We start from the raw sequence: 18477 nt of genomic DNA on the forward strand, positions 1-18477 counted from the left end.
AATAACTAAGATATCATCATCAGAGGGCACCTGTTTCAAAAACTTTATTTAACCAGCTCTTAAAACCTTAACCTCCTCCAGCATCCGAAACCTATTGCTCAGATTCAGCATTCAAGCTTGTCAGGTGCATCAGTATCATAAGACGCACCATCCATACAAGTTTGGTGAAGTTAGGACCAGTAGTAACTAAGATATAATCATCAGAGGGCACCTGCAACAAAAACTTTAACCAGCTCTAAAAACCTTAACCTCTTCCAGCATCCGAAACCTATTGCTCAGATTCAGCATTCAAGCTTGTCAGGTGCATCAGTATCATAAGACGCATCATCCATACAAGTTTGGTGAAGTTAGGACCAGTAGTAACTTAGATATTGCTATCAATGGGCACCCGCAACAAAAACTTTAACCTGCTCCAAAAACCTTAACCTCCTCCAGCATCCGAAACCTATAGCTCAGATTCAGCACTCAAGCCTGTCTGGTGCATCAGTATCATAAGGCACACCATCCATGCAAGTTTGGTGAAGTACGGACCAGCAGTAACTAAGATATTGCTATCAAAGGGCACCTGCAACAAAAACTTTAACCTGGTCCAACAACCTTAACCTCCTCCAGCATCTGAAATTTAGGACCCAGATTCAGCATCCAAGTCTTTCAAGTCCATAAGTAGGTCCAGATGCATCATCCATGCAAGTTTGGTGAAGATAGGACAAATAATAGCTTAGATACAGGACCTGCAACAAAAACTTTAACCAGGTCCGGACGCCGACGCCACCGCCGACGCCGACGCCGAGGGTATAGCATAAGCTCTCCTTGACTTCGTCTCGGTGAGCTAAAAATTGCTATCTATTTCGCCCGTGATTTTAACCTGCTATACAGTATGATGTTCTGTAGACCAAGTATTTGCTGTGTGCCATAAATATCCACAAGATTCATGAGGCACTCTAAGCTCACAGATCTTTATCATGAGTGGATACAAAAACACCCTTCTGCATGGAATAAAGAACTTAAAAAATGCTTGCAGAAATTAAACATTGCTGAGTTGTTATCAAATAATTAATCATTTGCAAAGAAAAATTGACACATGTAATACTTGGTTTACAGTGCCCTGAATATACATGTAGATTCATAGAATTATTCTACTTTAACCTTAATTTGTTCCTAATTGGTTCGCATTTAATACCATCAGCCCCACATCCCTTCCTCCCCTTTACTGGGTAATAGAATATATATATACATGTATACCATACATGTATATCTGATTTGGAAAGTTAATATAAATCTATTATATATATATACATCAAGTGAGCCCATCAAAAGCATGAGAGAACCGATATAAATACATGAAATCAATAAAATAGAAGAACTACATCTAAGCAAAATGATAATGTTATAGAGAGCTGCATGTTTCCATTCAAACAAATGTGTGCCAATCGTCTTATCCGCTCAATTCATTGGAGCAATTCTGCAATATTGACCATTATGAAATTATTGTTACAAAATGCCTGTGGTTACACTAATTCTATTAATTTTCATGGGATAAAGCCTAGCTGTGTTCCCTCTACGTCTACGAGTGAAACATGGAGTACGTTACTTGTAAATGTTTGTGTAAGTACCGGTATACATCAGTAAGACAGAAGCGACAGCGGTCACTGACCTTGGTGTCCTTCATGTTAGGGACAAAATGCTGTAGATCCTGGACAGAGGCCATCAGGAACGGAATCCTGTCCTCCAGCACCTAAACACACACAACACAGCTCACTTAATTTTACAATCAACTTTTAAAATAAGCTATATAAAAGTTTTTATTTTTGATCTGGCCTAAGGCTAAAAAATCAATAATACTTGCTATGGCCAAAGACAACATTTAGTACTCTCATCGTCTCAAAATTTCCAACCAAAATTGTTTAATGACGTTGATCAACAGTTATACAGTCATGTACATGTAATTCATTTTTTTTTAATGGACCAAAAGAAAATGGAGTGTTTCCAACTATGCTCAAAATGTGTTCGAAATAGTTAACCAGTATGCCAAATAACATGGCCAGTTCTTTGAAAGTCTCCCTAACCTATTTCCTTTAATAAGTGAAGCATGTACTTACATCCAGCAGGGCATCCTGGGCCAGGGATCGGAAGGACAGAAGGATGCCTATGATGGTCATCCTCATCAGAACACTGTCCACATCTGTCACAGAAACAAGGGAGACCATCAGTTACAGCAATCAAAATTAATTCCCTTACATCCAACATTGATCTTACCTCATACTGATCAACTATAGCAACACAACTGTCTGCTTACACAGAAATTCAACACAAAAATATAGTATGAAGAAAATAAAACAATAAACAAAATAGTAGAGAAATCTGAGTTAATATGATACATAATTCTAAAGCTGAATTACACTATCTTGGTGAGGTACATTATAAACAATGATATACACTGATCACATTCTCTCTGGACCCTGAAATTTACATACAGAAGTGGGAGGTAAAAATTGAAATAATTCATAATCCATAAAATAACAATGAAACTCAACAAAAAATACCATTTTGATTAATATTAATTTTTATATCTGATTAATCATTATTAGTTTCCCTCACACTTTAATGATACTATAACATTCCGTATCTTTGATTCTAAATTAATGTTGGTATTTCTAAATGTACATATTAGTACAAATGATTATTACTCTATATCTTTTTTTTAAAAGTAGGATACAAATAATCAATCTCTATAAGCTAACACCTGCTGACAACTTGCAACACTGTCAGTGTGCTCAAGCAATATTTAAGCCAAACTTTTAGTGATTAAGCCATTCTATGCAAGCCATTTTGGTGTGCTAATCAACCACTCTTTACTGACATGCAACAGCAACATGTGAACTGCTGTACCCCTCTCATACATGATACAAACAGACCCATGTCTCCCAGAATGCAATGCAGCATGCAAACTATGTCTGAAGAATTTCAAGTCACATACAGTGACATAACATGGTAAGAAGTGTAAACCTTAGCTCCACATTCCAGGAGAGCTGAGGTGTTTAGGAAGTGTACTACAACAGTCAAGATCTTTAAAAAGGGGGAAGGGGTCAAAGATCTTTCTTGGTTCCATACAGTAATCATGGAATGCGGTTGAAGCTTAGCACTGAAATGTTGATCCTTATGCCGCTTGAATCCCATGTATTTCTTACACGTACATAATTCTTCCCATTGATAATGAATGCGTTATGTATTTGGGCCCTGCCGCTGTTAGTTAAAGTCATCTCAAATCAAACTCACTTGGCACATAAACTGTAACTCTTGTACATTGTAGAAAAAAATGAATCTATTGATATTCAGACGAAATATAATTAATGTGTATGGTTGCGTGGTCAAGTCACTAAAATTTACTGTAGAATTAATGCAGAATTTACTAGCATTTCTAATGCAAGCAGAGTTCAGTCAAAGCTCTTAAGAAGTGTTTTGATTGTTTGACTTTCTCTATCATAGACATATAAGCTGTTTGTAATGTTAGATTGGTGTCAACTTCTTTTTTAGCTAAATTTTTTTCTCTTTGATAGCATTGTTAAAAGGCAACTTCAAATTCAACCCCAATTAAACTGGAATTTCATTCAAACTAGCAATTCACTCCAGTTCTTTATTATTCAGTTAGAGAAATAGACACTTCTAGAAGAGTATAAAGATATACAATAGAGATACAAGGGGAATAACTGTATTACAAGGGAAGTTACTGTGTGAAGGCTTACCTGACACCTGGTTTTTTGTATCTAAAGATATACATGGTCACATTACAAATCTTATTATGTAATTGTCCTTACATACTGTGCTTTCATTTGTAACAACTTTATTAACAGTTTTATACCTCTGCCATGTTATTTTTCTATTTTACTGTTGTGCACTTTTTATTTTTTTTCCAATTAGATTTTCTTCCTTAAAAATTGTATAAGTTTTTTTCCCCAAAAAGCTAAACATAATTAAATAATAAATCTCGCATGAAATTTCTATCAAAAGTAAAAGATGATATAATAAATCTTAGAAGTAAAATTGAAAATAAAATACATTTAAAAAGATGTGAGAAAAAGAACATGCTTAAAATAATAACAAGACTAAGGTAAATAAAGAATACAAAAATAAAAATGAAATCATGCAAAATATGTCACCTATTATTTGAAATTAAATTGTACACCATGATCATATTAAAACAAAACTCAGGTAACCTGGTCCCTTTAGCCCTCAAAATTTCATTTCAGTTTTTACCTTTCTTCAACTCAACATAAGCTCCTGATTATGATGATTAAGAAAACAACAAAATCAAAACAACATAAATATTCTAATAATAATAAGCTCAGAGTAATGAAACAGATAAGACAGAAAAATCAATGACGAAATTAATTCTCCCCATTTTACGACAGGAAATGGCATGATTGTGAATCGATGAAGTCTGGTATAAAAGCTTTCCGGTGACCATAAATACTGCTATACACAAAGGATGATGTACAAATAAAATGCAGACAGAACATAAATACACAGACAGTCTGAGGATCTTACTTCCTTGCTGTTTAACAGGTCCTATATAACAGCAATAAGATTGAAAGCATTAAAGGATTATCTCTCTCACTCAATAATAAAATCTCTCTCTCTCTCTCTCTCTCTCTCTCTCTCTCTCTCTCTCTCTCATACACAATACTCTGAACTTCAGCTTTGCAATACAACAACTTCCTAGCTCTTATATACTGATGAATCTGTTAGTAAAAGAAGCGCAGACTTAGAATCGCAAGATTTTTTAGTTCACAAATCATATACTCCCAGTGAATGCACTGTAGACGTAAGCCTAAGTTTTGGAAAATAATCAAATCAATAACTCCACAGTATATCTAAACTTGAAATCAGCTCCTAAAAAATTGTCATGCTTTTACATGTTTCCATGATTTAACATGTACAGTATTCAAATAACAAAACCATTGCATAAAAACAATAACGAGAACTAGTTAAAGCTAGACTAAGTTTCTTGATATATAAATGAAAATGAGAAACTAGACTAGAGCAGCATGCAGCACCATTCAAGAACTGAACAGCACCCACCATGTGCATGACATTCTAAACCTTTACATTATGAATGCAAATATCCATATATTCTAAGTTTGGTTTTAAAAATTTATCTTCACAGGGAAATATTTTTTACCATTTACACATACCTACACCTACATGTACATCTTAGCTTGATATCAAGTTATCAGAACCTTGGAAAAGTCACAAATTCTATTGTGGTGTACTTTAATCTGAGATGAGTTTTCATTCCACAAACTTGTTTAAAAATAAATGAAAATTAAAAATTAAGTTATTGGAATCACTGAAATGTAGGACTAACTCACCTGCTTCATGGAAGTTACAAATAATACATGTACATTATAGTTACTTAAATATATATCATGAATCGGACTTTTTCTCTACATGTATTTCTATAATGTTAAAACTTTTCCTAGTCATTTATTTCCGGTACATGTATATGAGAAACGAGACTTTACTGGACTGACTTACTTCCTAATCGTCGGAAAAGGTCCCTCATGACCTCGGGTTTATCAAAACTGGTCCTCATGTTGAATAGCACCTCCTTGTTTTGGATGACCAGTTTCTGTAAAATTAAGTGTAATGTACTTAAGAATTGTACGAACACCTACATGTACAATGGACATTTTCTCCTAATGAAATATCACTTTTTCTTTATATCAATAATATTACCAATAGTAGATGACATCTAAGCATGCACAGATAGGTAATAAGCATGTCCCTATTGATTTGTAACTGCATTGACCTCTTACAATTGTAAACACAAGATTCAGTTCAACAGAGCATAATGTTGACTTACCTTTAGTTCATCCACTTGACTGGCCACATGACCCATAAGTCTTTCTCCTAGATATCTCATTCCATAGGGTCCAATCAATTCAGCCAAAGCTCTCAGTTCTTCAAAATATATATTTATGATAATGTCTATGTCATATTCTCAACTTGACACACCTAATATTTTTTCAACTTCAATTCTACAAAAATGATCACCCTGATCTGTTAGAGATTACAAAGTGACCTTGACATGACCCTGACCTGTGAGATCAGCATACTCCTCCGCCGCCAGATAGAGGTTCTCCTTGCTGTTGTTGTCTGTTGCCACGGTAACAAATGCTTTATGGTTGGGAGAGTACACAATCTGTCCAATATTCACAGTCACTCTTCTCAACAACACTTCTAAGTACCTGTGAGGAATTAGTGGTATGGTTCTAATGCTTCATCTTTTAAGGCAGATGCACAATACAATAATGCAGATAAAAATAAATCAGCAAGCAAACTCATTTTAGAGTCTTTAAGAAATATACTAATAAAATAAGGTGCAAATACATGAAGACTGAACAGTTATTTGCATACTGTATCTTTTTAATACAATTGCATCTGATTCAATGAGAATTGAGCAAAAGTGATAACCCTAACAATTCTCTGAAAAAAAAGTGTTTGTACAATCAGAGCAGAGTCCTACCAGTTGGTGTAGTTGGCCGTGATGGTCTTCTCTCCATTGAAGCTGTCAGTGGCCTGAGTCTGCTGGGGCAGTACACTGTTAAACACCCGGGCTATGTCAATCTGAACTGTAAGCAGAACAAAAGAAAATCCAAAATTGGGGCAGTTTCCTTACAAAAGACACTCATCTTAATACACACAACCTCATTGTTTTCCAAAACAAAACCATTCTGGATGCAATTGAATGAGAAAATTGGGCACTGATTCATAAGTTGATAATAATTTTTATGAATGTAGGGGCTTACCATAATTCTCCAGTCCTTGTAGCACACTCATGATGGCCTTGACACTGCTGAGGAGTTCTGAGGGTTTGGCGATCTCACTGGTGTCAGGGTTATACATCATCATCCCAACTAGGGCCCTGCAGCATCAAACAAACAATGTTACTGTCCAAAGATAATAATTAGTACATATTATCATATACATATTCAACATCATTCCAAAAATGTACCTCTCTATTAACAGAGGGGTTAACCAACATGTACTGTACATTGTTTTTTAATGTACATTGTTTTCAAATTTCTATGTACCCTGGTTATGAAAGTACAAAGGGATGTTTTCATAAATTTTATTGCATAAATAATCATAAACATACTTGTTAAATCTGGTTTCTAGATGCTGGATGAAAAATTCCCTTGGAACAAAGCCGTGCTCCCAAACTTGAATCACATTGCAGTGGTTGATGGCATAGCACAGCTCTGTCAGTGCCATGTGTAGCTTGTCCATTCTAAAAACAGACAAAAACAGTGATGTCTCCCTCAATTTCCACATTTTCCTTCTTTTCAATGACTTAAGCAATGAAGAATAATTTAAAACAATGTTTCTAAGAAAACTGTGGATTTTCATGAACTTACATGTAAGTCTAAAGCATTTTAATCTTTATTTTCTCTTATTCAATATATGGTATTAAAATTGTGGTGTAATTTAATTGAATGATATAAAATAGCTGTTATTAACAATTTAAAAAAAAGCTGCATAAATTATTGGTTGATCAGAAGCATTTTTTCTTCATTAGTCAATTGTAAAAAAAAAATTAACAAATAAAAAATGTCAAAAAAGGGGAAGGAAAGGATGTGAATCCAGTACTGCATATAGTACTGTATTATGACACCTCTTACATACGTTGTAACCCTACAATAAACATGCATAAATTGAAAATCAACAAATGAAAACAAAAATACATAATATAGAAGGAGGTCCGTGTACAGTAATACTTGCGTACAAGGAATTCAGATGTACGGAAGTATCCATTTTAAGGATGTTATTATCTTTCCTACATCCTCATACCTGGTCATATGTCACAAACACTTCCTAATATGCAAGTTTTCTTGTATACTTTTGTGACAGTCACAAAATTGTATGGTAAAAAACTTATCAATCAGACTCTCAATCTGTGACATTCACATAGATATTCATAATTCGACAGCCACAGTAAAAAGGCTAAAGAGATTTAAGTGCAATTTGTCAAATACCATATAAATGTTCTGCAGATCTTTAATTTTCATTTAATTTAAATTCTATCCGTTAAATTAACTATACAAAAAAATACAAAGGATTTTTAATCACCAACTCCTCCCTGGTATTATTGCTCACATACATGTAGTTAAATTCCAAGTCCCTACAAATGAATACCTTGTGAAGTTTTCCCGGTTTTTCCGAACGCTCTCAGTTCCAGGTTTCTCCTCCTCTGGGCCGACCTGCTTCTTTTTGTCCTTGTTTTTCTTGTGTTTGTTGGAACTCTGCAGAATACTGGCAGCACTGTGTTTTGGCAAAAGCTGTAAGAAAAAGAATAATGTAACAGTCAAATTTGGACATAAGTCTGTTGTTTAATTTTACTGAAACTCTGCCCTTCTAGAATTTCTTTAAAAAAATTGTTAAGTATTTTAATGCCTTGGTCATGTACATTTATTTATTGTAGAAAACTTCTTCAAATCAAACTTTTCACTACTATATGAACTATAAAGAACTATATATAATATGAGTTAAATTTGGCCCCCATAATTCACCATTTTTTAAGTGTTTCGGGTACAACAAAATGTTACGTTATATTTTAGAAGAGATGGTGTAAAATATATTTTTCACCTATTTATTTGATTTATTTGCACTCACTGGTAGTATATGACGTCAGAAGTGATGCTATTTCTATGATTCAATCAAAATCAGTCAAAAATTGACATTTTTCTTATCTTTTTATGAATGGGAAATATAGAGCGCATGCTTGAACAAGGAAAAATTTTTTGTCACTTATTAGCTTTGGCTGGATACATCTCTAAATAAAATTTATTTTGTTTGTTCAAGCATGCGCTCTATGTTTCCTGAAAGAAAAACTGCTTGAGAACAAGCTGTTTTATGCTAAAAATGCAAAAATGGCGGGAAAAGATTGTCTTTACGATGTCATATTTCTAAATTGTGGGCAGTTGAATCAAAATGAACAATATGTTAAAACATCACATATACATCTGTACAAGAAAACAAAGAATTACAGTAAAATTATGATGTTCATTTTAGGGGGCCAATTTAGGCCCATATCATATATAGTCCTTTACCAATTTATTTCCTGAATGATGGCTGAATCCCAAAGGGAAAAAATACCTTGTAGTTGAGCATGCACTGCTCCTCACATATAGCTGTGATGACCTGATTGACCTCGTCCGACATCTCCTTCAGGAACCAGTGAGCATACTGAACACTGGTGGTGCCAATCGAGTGGCGCTGTCAACAGAATGTCAATGCATCGATTATTCACCATGGTAAGTAGCCATTAATATTGACATGCTTGTAATCAACATGTAAATGTATGTGATGAAAGAATGTGCAGAAATTGATTCATTTTGGATGAATTTGTAGATGTGCATACTCAGTGCAATACTTACCTCTTCAGGACAGAGTTCATGTGTAGCATTCATGAAATGTCCACAAATAATTGGAAACACTATGCTAAATCTGTGCTGGGCCGGGAACTCCATGCACTGCTTAAACTGGTGCTCAAATATCTGGTGGTAGAAGCTACAATGCAAAAGACATATAAAAAAACTGACATCATTTTGGTTAATTACTTTGTTTATCTTTATTTTGTTTATTAATAACTCATCTGGTGGGTGTTTTTGTCCCCTCCCCCTATAAAAAAGAAAGAAACCATCAAAATTATTGATCTACACAATCACCAGTAGATGGACAGGTCTCCCGTTTCGTTTATGAGTTCGTCCAGGTAGTCCACCAGTTTAGTGTGGAAGACGATCATGTTGAGATGTTTGCCCAGGTCCTGATGGTCCCTCAGTACCAGGCCAGCTCGAGACACACTGGTGTAAGCCTGTAGTCTGAACCAATCCAGCCTGACCCCACGGAAATCAAACACCTCATTAGCCTCAACTGAAATAATACAACATATATAACATTAAATTCAATGATAAAGCATGAAGTTCATGACAGTATATTACACAAGAAATGCGACAAACACAAAATATCAGCAAAAGGAATTTATGTAAAGGCCTTAATACTGCATACATGCATTGCCCAAAAAGAGTTACTAAATTCATTGCTTAATTGGCATAAAGATGACTTTTTGTGCTTTACATACCTTGTTTGACAGACAATCCAGCAATGGTATTGTAAAGAGATGACAAAATCACAGACTCGTCTTCTGGACAGTGGGCCAGGTTCTGAAATAGGTTAAGTGTATACATGTATGTAGTCCTGAACTAAAAAATATTCAATTGACACACAGTTAACTGTAGTGTATGCTGGTAAAAGTTACTCTGAAATTCAACACACAAACTCTTCCAAATATCGGTAATCACCAAAGATACTCTGGTAAATGTATACAGTAAATGTAGAGAAAATACCTAACCAAAAGATTGATAAACCATGCAAGATAAACAAAAATAGTGGTCTATAAAATATGTCAAATCAAGAATATCATTTTGCAAGTCAAATATATAAATATTAAAAGTATGTACAAGAGTGTATGACTGTATTTGTAGTAAACGAAATAACAATCTCAGAAAACAAAACAAAGAGTCTGGATTACACCAGATTTGAGTTATGTATAAAATTGAAAATGGGAATACAAATGTACTGAGAAAATATCTTATAAATATAAATTTGTTTATTAACTTGATGGAAAACAGATCTCATTTTCAAAGAATTTATAATACAGCAGCAAAAGTAAATGTTTAAATATGTGTACATCGTACATAACATTTACACAGGTAATATATGTACAGACTAATGTACAGTTAAATAGCTGCATTTTGTCAATAAAAACAAAAAGATGTTAACTCAAGTCAAGATCTAGTGAATGATCATACACACACATGTACATGTATACGTATATGTAGTTTGAAGACTAAAAGGATATTTTCTGTGGATATCTGTGCTGTAAAAATCCTTAATTTCAACTTGTAACAACTTTCACTAGATCTTGTCTTATCTTATAGTAGTAGTGGTTAGTTAAAGAAACAATTTTTAATAAATACAGTGTTCAGAATCTTACTGAGTCGTTTGTTATTTCCTGTTTATAGAAATGCAGAGAATTAAAGAGTGAAAACAAAACCATGTCATAATACAACATTCTGTTAAACATGTGATCAACTTATTACTCATTGTTTAATTTGCTTTCACTCACAGTCATGTTAATACTAGTATAACATGTATTTGTATTCATAACACATTGATTTTTAAGCACTACCACGGTAGTTACAATTTGGTATATAGAGTTACAAAGTACAGTACATTCTGCAGATAGTACCTGTATAAGTTGGTTGAGCAGCACTGCATCATACCCCGCCAAATACTGGACAAAATAGCGCTGCACCACTTGGTTGTATTTCCGCAGCAGAGCTGTTAAAACAAAGAGAATCAACATAAAGTGTGATCTGTGTTTACTGAATCATTGTCATATGATAATTTAAATAAGTAGTTATCATGTTTCATGTTATCTTCCTTTCATAAATGTATATAGAATGTAGAGTACATGTATAAAGAAATCAATATTTAACATGAACATTTTATATCAACATAGAACACTGTACTAACACTTGAGTTCCTCCATGTTGAACAGTAGCTCGGGCAGCTGTCTGTCTACAAAGTCCTCCTGGGACAGTTTAACGGTGTGCTTCTTGGAGGGAGGGTTATCAAAGTGTCGCAGGAGCCAATGGATTTCATCTCGGGCCACTGCCAAAGCTTGGAAGACATACAGACCCTAGGAAACCCAAGATAAAAATCATAAAACTATGAAAAACATGAAATATTTAAAGAAATATAAATAATGGAAATAAGAGAAAGGCTCTGAAATCAAGATTTTCAGTGTTTTAGTATTAGTTTGGTTTTAACTTTCCCTTACCTTTGGTCCAAGAAGCCCTGGCTGGTCAGTGAAAATCAAGGCTAATTCTTTCAGGGCTGATCTCAGAAACTTTCTCCTCTCTCTGTGTATTGCTGGGCTGTAAACAAGATATCAGATCAATATTTTTTTCAAGTAATTAATTAATGGTCACAATTACAAGATTAGCTGGTTCCTTGTCAAGAAATAGCATTTACTCATTAACAAATGACTAACTGAACTTGTAAGACAGGTGTTCCAAGTGTCATGTAAGAAAGTATGCTTATGTAATTGTGAAGACAAAGAAACAAATAAATTGTACAATCTGTATCTTGTCTGTGGTGTAGGATATGATCCTGTATTTTGTCTGTGGTGTAGGATATGATCCTGTATTTGTCTGTGGTGTAGGATATGATCCTGTATTTTGTCTGTGGTGTAGGATATGATCCTGTATGTTGTATGTGGTGTAGGATATGATCCTGTATTTTGTATGTGGTGTAGGATATGATCCTGTATCTTGTCTGTGGTGTAGGGTATGATCCTGTATTTTGTCTGTGGTGTAGGATATGACCCTGTATTTTATATAAGGTGTATGATATGATCCTGTATTTAGCCTGTGGTGTAGGATATGATCTACTTACGAAGACTGTAGAGCTTGGTGCTGGAGATCCTTGACCTCTGTGATCCTTTTATGCAGGTTGTGTCTGAAAAAGTCCCATTATATAACCACTACAAGCAAGCCTAATTTACTTTATATATGTAAATATCAGAATTATACAAAAGATTTTAATATTTTGAGAAAAATTTAGCAGTAGTCAATAATTTCAGATTATCAGACATAAGTGAAGCAATAATAATTATGTAGTTTTCAGACATACCGGTAAATGTATGTGTATTAATGTATTTTATAATGATTGTGAAACATACACGAAACTGCTTGATGAAATGAACCCCAATCCTCTAAAAAAAACAAAACCCAATTCAACTGAAATTTAAGACAGTTATTGGTAATATTTACCCCTTCAGACTTTCAAAGAAGGTGTTGATGTAGCTGTGAATGTGTAGTACTTCATCACGACAAAGCTGTACGATGTAGCCAGACTGTAACGCCGTCTTCCAGAGGTCCCATAGCTGAGCCTCCTGGAGGTATGTGTGACACAGCATCATAGAGACTGAAGACAGACAGCAGTGATTAGATTGTAAACATTATGAATACAGCATCATAGAGACTGAAGACAGACAGCAGTGAGGAGATTGTAAACATTAGGAATACAGCATCATAGAGACTGAAGGCAGACAGCAGTGATTAGATTGTAAACATTATGAATACAGCATCATAGAGACTGAAGACAGACAGCAGTGAGGAGATTGTAAATATTAGGAATACAGCATCATAGAGACTGAAGACAGACAGCGGTGAGGAGATTGTAAACATTATGAATACAGCATCATAGAGACTGAAGACAGACAGCAGGGAGGAGATTGTTAACATTAGGAATACAGCATCATAGAGACTGAAGACAGACAGCAGTGAGGAGATTGTAAACATTATGAATACAGCATCATAGAGACTGAAGACAGACAGCAGTGAGGAGATTGTAAACATTATGAATACAGCATCATAGAGACTGAAGGCAGACAGCAGTGATTAGATTGTAAACATTATGAATACAGCATCATAGAGACTGAAGACAGACAGCAGTGAGGAGATTGTAAATATTAGGAATACAGCATCATAGAGACTGAAGACAGACAGCAGTCAGGAGATTGTAAACATTATGAAATACAGCATCATAGAGACTGAAGACAGACAGCAGTCAGGAGATTGTAAACATTATGAACACAGCATCATAGAGACTGAAGGCAGACAGCAGTGAGGAGATTGTAAACATTATGAATACAGCATCATAGAGACTGAAGGCAGACAGCAGGGAGGAGATTGTTAACATTAGGAATACAGCATCATAGAGACTGAAGACAGACAGCGGTGAGGAGATTGTTAACATTAGGAATACAGCATCATAGAGACTGAAGGCAGACAGCAGGGAGGAGATTGTTAACATTAGGAATACAGCATCATAGAGACTGAAGACAGACAGCGGTGAGGAGATTGTAAACATTAGGAATACAGCATCATAGAGACTGAAGACAGACAGCAGTCAGGAGATTGTTAACATTATGAATACAGCATCATAGAGACTGACTGACAGACAGCAGTCAGGAGATTGTAAACATTATGAATACAGCATCATAGAGACTGAAGACAGACAGCGGTGAGGAGATTGTTAACATTAGGAATACAGCATCATAGAGACTGAAGACAGACAGCGGTGAGGAGATTGTTAACATTAGGAATACAGCATCATAGAGACTGAAGACAGACAGCGGTGAGGAGATTGTAAACATTAGGAATACAGCATCATAGAGACTGAAGACAGACAGCAGTCAGGAGATTGTTAACATTATGAATACAGCATCATAGAGACTGACTGACAGACAGCAGTCAGGAGATTGTAAACATTATGAATACAGCATCATAGAGACTGAAGACAGACAGCGGTGAGGAGATTGTTAACATTAGGAATACAGCATCATAGAGACTGAAGACAGACAGCGGTGAGGAGATTGTTAACATTAGGAATACAGCATCATAGAGACTGACTGACAGACAGCAGTCAGGAGATTGTTAACATTAGGAATACAGCATCATAGAGACTGAAGACAGACAGCGGTGAGGAGATTGTTAACATTAGGAATACAGCATCATAGAGACTGAAGGCAGACAGCAGGGAGGAGATTGTTAACATTAGGAATACAGCATCATAGAGACTGAAGACAGACAGCGGTGAGGAGATTGTAAACATTAGGAATACAGCATCATAGAGACTGAAGACAGACAGCAGTCAGGAGATTGTAAACATTAGGAATACAGCATCATAGAGACTGAAGACAGACAGCAGGGAGGAGATTGTAAACATTAGGAATACAGCATCATAGAGACTGAAGACAGACAGCGGTGAGGAGATTGTAAATATTAGGAATACAGCATCATAGAGACTGAAGACAGACAGCAGTGATTAGATTGTAAACATTATGAATACAGCATCATAGAGACTGAAGACAGACAGCAATCAGGAGATTGTAAACATTAGGAATACAGCATCATAGAGACTGAAGACAGACAGCAGGGAGGAGATTGTTAACATTAGGAATACAGCATCATAGAGACTGAAGACAGACAGCAGTGAGGAGATTGTAAACATTAGGAATACAGCATCATAGAGACTGAAGACAGACAGCAGTCAGGAGATTGTAAACATTAGGAATACAGCATCATAGAGACTGAAGACAGACAGCAGTGAGGAGATTGTAAACATTAGGAATACAGCATCATAGAGATGGAAGACAGACAGCAGTGAGGAGATTGTAAACATTAGGAATACAGCATCATAGAGACTGAAGACAGACAGCAGTGAGGAGATTGTAAACATTAGGAATACAGCATCATAGAGACTGAAGACAGACAGCGGTGAGGAGATTGTAAACATTAGGAATACAGCATCATAGAGACTGAAGACAGACAGCAGTGATTAGATTGTAAACATTATGAATACAGCATCATAGAGACTGAAGACAGACAGCAGTCAGGAGATTGTAAACATTAGGAATACAGCATCATAGAGACTGAAGACAGACAGCAGGGAGGAGATTGTTAACATTAGGAATACAGCATCATAGAGACTGAAGACAGACAGCAGGGAGGAGATTGTTAACATTAGGAATACAGCATCATAGAGACTGAAGACAGACAGCGGTGAGGAGATTGTAAACATTTTGAATACAGCATCATAGAGACTGACTGACAGACAGCAGTCAGGAGATTGTTAACATTATGAATACAGCATCATAGAGACTGACTGACAGACAGCAGTCAGGAGATTGTAAACATTATGAATACAGCATCATAGAGACTGAAGACAGACAGCAGTCAGGAGATTGTAAACATTATGAAATACATGTACTCGAAACTGTATACATAAAATTAAAGATATAAGGAAGTTGTTGTAAACATAAGCTAAAAGAGACAGTAGACATAGAATGAAGAAACTGTTAACAGATGAAATATCTTAACTCACTGCAAGAAAATTTCTCATTTTCAATAGATCAGGAATTATGAATGATCATTGTACTTACAAATGATCCACTTTTCCATAGAATCGAGGGAAAGATATTCACATTGCACCTGAAATGACAAACCAATATTTCTAGTTTTAATGCATAGTCTACATGTAACTGTATAACTTGTATACACATTTACTAAACACAAAACTTTAACTGAAGAACTGTAAGCAACATGCTTTAGGTAGCAGTTTACAAGATTTCCAATAAGATTATACAAAACCAGTTTTCTGACATTCACAAATCATTATAATATCCTTATATAAAGCTTGCATTTGCCAGTGATAGACCTACCATATCTGTATTTGGAACATTCATAATTTTGAGGGGTTCTGCCAACAGACTCAGCATGCCCGTGGCCCTCATCTGGTCAGCGGGCAGGTTTCTCTTGGGGTAAATCTTGTGTAGAGACAACAAAGCGGGAACTACCACCTACGAAAATACAGAAAAATCAGTTTATAGATGTTTTCATTTAATTTGAGGCTTTATCTATTTTTTTTGGTTGAGATAATGTACATGCAATCTGTAGTGACTTCGAAGCATATAATGTTAAACTTTCAGTAAACTTTGCGTACCCTGGAATGAGGGACAAACTCCTCCGAGAGCTTCCTGAGAGGAATGTCATAATCAATCACCATCTGCCCGAGGCGAGGAAAGGAGGGGTCGCTAAAAAATAATGTCCAAAAGATTCATTAAAATGTCATTGCATTTTACATGATAAAAATTCAGAATCTGCACTGCATGCAAATTTAAGCATGATTCATAATCATGATGAACTAGTGTTTTTGTACAATTTTCTAATACTAATATAAAAAAATCTACATGTAGATATGCTTTTATATAATCTTCAGACAAAAATGCTTTTACCCCAAAATATAAATGTCCCTAAAAAGCCCTATAATGTATATCTCAGTGAATACCAACAAACTGTGATATCTCAATAACTACCACAAATTATACAGTAAGGCCTAAAAAAAAAAATAGGTTTGTTTCCGCTTTCCCGACCGACCCTAACTTAAACCCGCCGACCCAAAATTTTTTTTCGAGTTTTTTCGTAAATTTCCGTTTTTATCCGTTTTTTGTTAAAATTTCGTTTTTATCCGATTAAAAAATTTATTGTGTCCTCCAAATTTAAGTCGTTAAAACGCTTATAGAACTTATTGAGATGTCATCAGTGTTGTGTAGATGTTTGTTATTTACAAATGGCAGCACATGTCGTGCCAGTTGAGCTCGAGAAATGTTCCCACCAGCCGGGGAAAAAGTTCATCACATCATTTAAATAATGACAACAAATACTTGTTTTTTTTTATCTTACCCAGTTTAATAGATAAATGGTTTAATATGCACAATTCAACAGATGGAGAGGGGAAAAAAAAAGATTGAAAAAAAAAAAAAGCCGACCGACCGACCCTAATTTTTTTCAGCCTGAAAGCGGAAACAAACCTATTTTTTTTTAGGCCTAAAACAAAGTTATAGTGAACACCCTTATCATGAATTGATGCTTTCTGCGAGGTGATCTTCATTCCCTGTGACATTATTACCTGCTGTAAACTTGACTGGTACTGTGGAATCATTTTTATTCGTTGGGGTCAATGTTCGCGGGAAGCCAAAATTTTCTTCGTTTGAGGGGACATAATTTTGTAGGTAGTGTAATCAAAATAATTTTAATAAATATTAAACAAATGATAGTGTATTGGTTCAGGGGAATGTAATATTGTGGGCAAGGGTTACCTCCAAAGCCACGAAAAATGATGATTCCACAGTATAACGAATTGCACTTATAACAAATGAAAATCATCCATCCCTGGTGCTTCGTTATAAGAGTGTTTTATTGTATCCACAGTTACCCTTCCTTACCTAGAGGCATTAAGATACTCGTAGGCGACATTGTAGAGAGAGAGCACCACTCTGCGATCCTCTACCCTTGACATCAGAATCATCAGCGACACGTAGGTCGAAATCAAGTTCAGATAGTTCACGGTCAGGTCATAGTTCAAGGTCTACAGAACAAGTTATTATCAAACACATTTACCGGTACTGGTATAAATTACAATTTGTTTATAAATCTTTTGAGCAACAAATTTCTAAAAATAGAGCAGGATGTAAGAAATAACACAGTAAATTGGTTTGTCTGGACTTACAACATCCATGTGAACTTGACAAGCATCAATTGTAGTTAGCAGGTCCACAACATGGTCCTAAAATATAAATCAAACAATATGTATTGACTTCAAAATCTCATCTCTTCTCAAAGAAATATTCCATGTGAGTTTATCAAAACCCCCCAAATCTGACCTTGAAGTCCATGATGTCCACGAAGGTGAAGTAGTAGAGGGAGAGGGACTTGACCACGTCCTGTTTGATATTGTTGATTACTTGGAGCTGAAATCACAGAGTCACATCAGAATCACATGGCA

At 35.3% G+C, this 18477-nt stretch overlaps 1 protein-coding gene across 28 annotated transcripts in view; it reads right to left on the reverse strand.

The window, feature by feature from the left end:
* Positions 1-18477, reverse strand: part of LOC105335035 (nck-associated protein 1) — a 33353-nt gene that overhangs the window by 10849 nt on the left and 4027 nt on the right. For 13 of the 28 annotated variants that reach the window (XM_066084536.1, XM_066084538.1, XM_066084550.1 and 10 more), the window contains 27 exons: positions 18356-18442; positions 18202-18258; positions 17918-18060; positions 16636-16726; positions 16355-16492; positions 16076-16124; positions 12900-13053; positions 12523-12585; positions 11906-12002; positions 11599-11764; positions 11312-11403; positions 11057-11074; positions 10142-10223; positions 9729-9933; positions 9438-9570; positions 9157-9276; positions 8197-8339; positions 7160-7291; positions 6810-6925; positions 6527-6632; positions 6100-6248; positions 5864-5961; positions 5536-5629; positions 4546-4566; positions 3744-3764; positions 2100-2182; positions 1655-1735 (listed from right to left, as the gene is read on the reverse strand). In XM_066084536.1, coding sequence (XP_065940608.1) covers positions 1655-1735; positions 2100-2182; positions 3744-3764; positions 4546-4566; positions 5536-5629; positions 5864-5961; positions 6100-6248; positions 6527-6632; positions 6810-6925; positions 7160-7291; positions 8197-8339; positions 9157-9276; positions 9438-9570; positions 9729-9933; positions 10142-10223; positions 11057-11074; positions 11312-11403; positions 11599-11764; positions 11906-12002; positions 12523-12585; positions 12900-13053; positions 16076-16124; positions 16355-16492; positions 16636-16726; positions 17918-18060; positions 18202-18258; positions 18356-18442 — 2739 coding nt within the window. The remainder of the gene's footprint in view (positions 1-1654; positions 1736-2099; positions 2183-3743; positions 3765-4545; positions 4567-5535; positions 5630-5863; positions 5962-6099; positions 6249-6526; positions 6633-6809; positions 6926-7159; positions 7292-8196; positions 8340-9156; positions 9277-9437; positions 9571-9728; positions 9934-10141; positions 10224-11056; positions 11075-11311; positions 11404-11598; positions 11765-11905; positions 12003-12522; positions 12586-12899; positions 13054-16075; positions 16125-16354; positions 16493-16635; positions 16727-17917; positions 18061-18201; positions 18259-18355; positions 18443-18477) is intronic. The other 15 variants (XM_066084553.1, XM_066084541.1, XM_066084530.1 and 12 more) reach the window with 5 other exon arrangements.

This window comes from Magallana gigas, chromosome 5 (genome assembly GCF_963853765.1).
Source record: "Magallana gigas chromosome 5, xbMagGiga1.1, whole genome shotgun sequence".
Classification (NCBI taxonomy): Eukaryota; Metazoa; Mollusca; class Bivalvia; order Ostreida; family Ostreidae; genus Magallana; species Magallana gigas.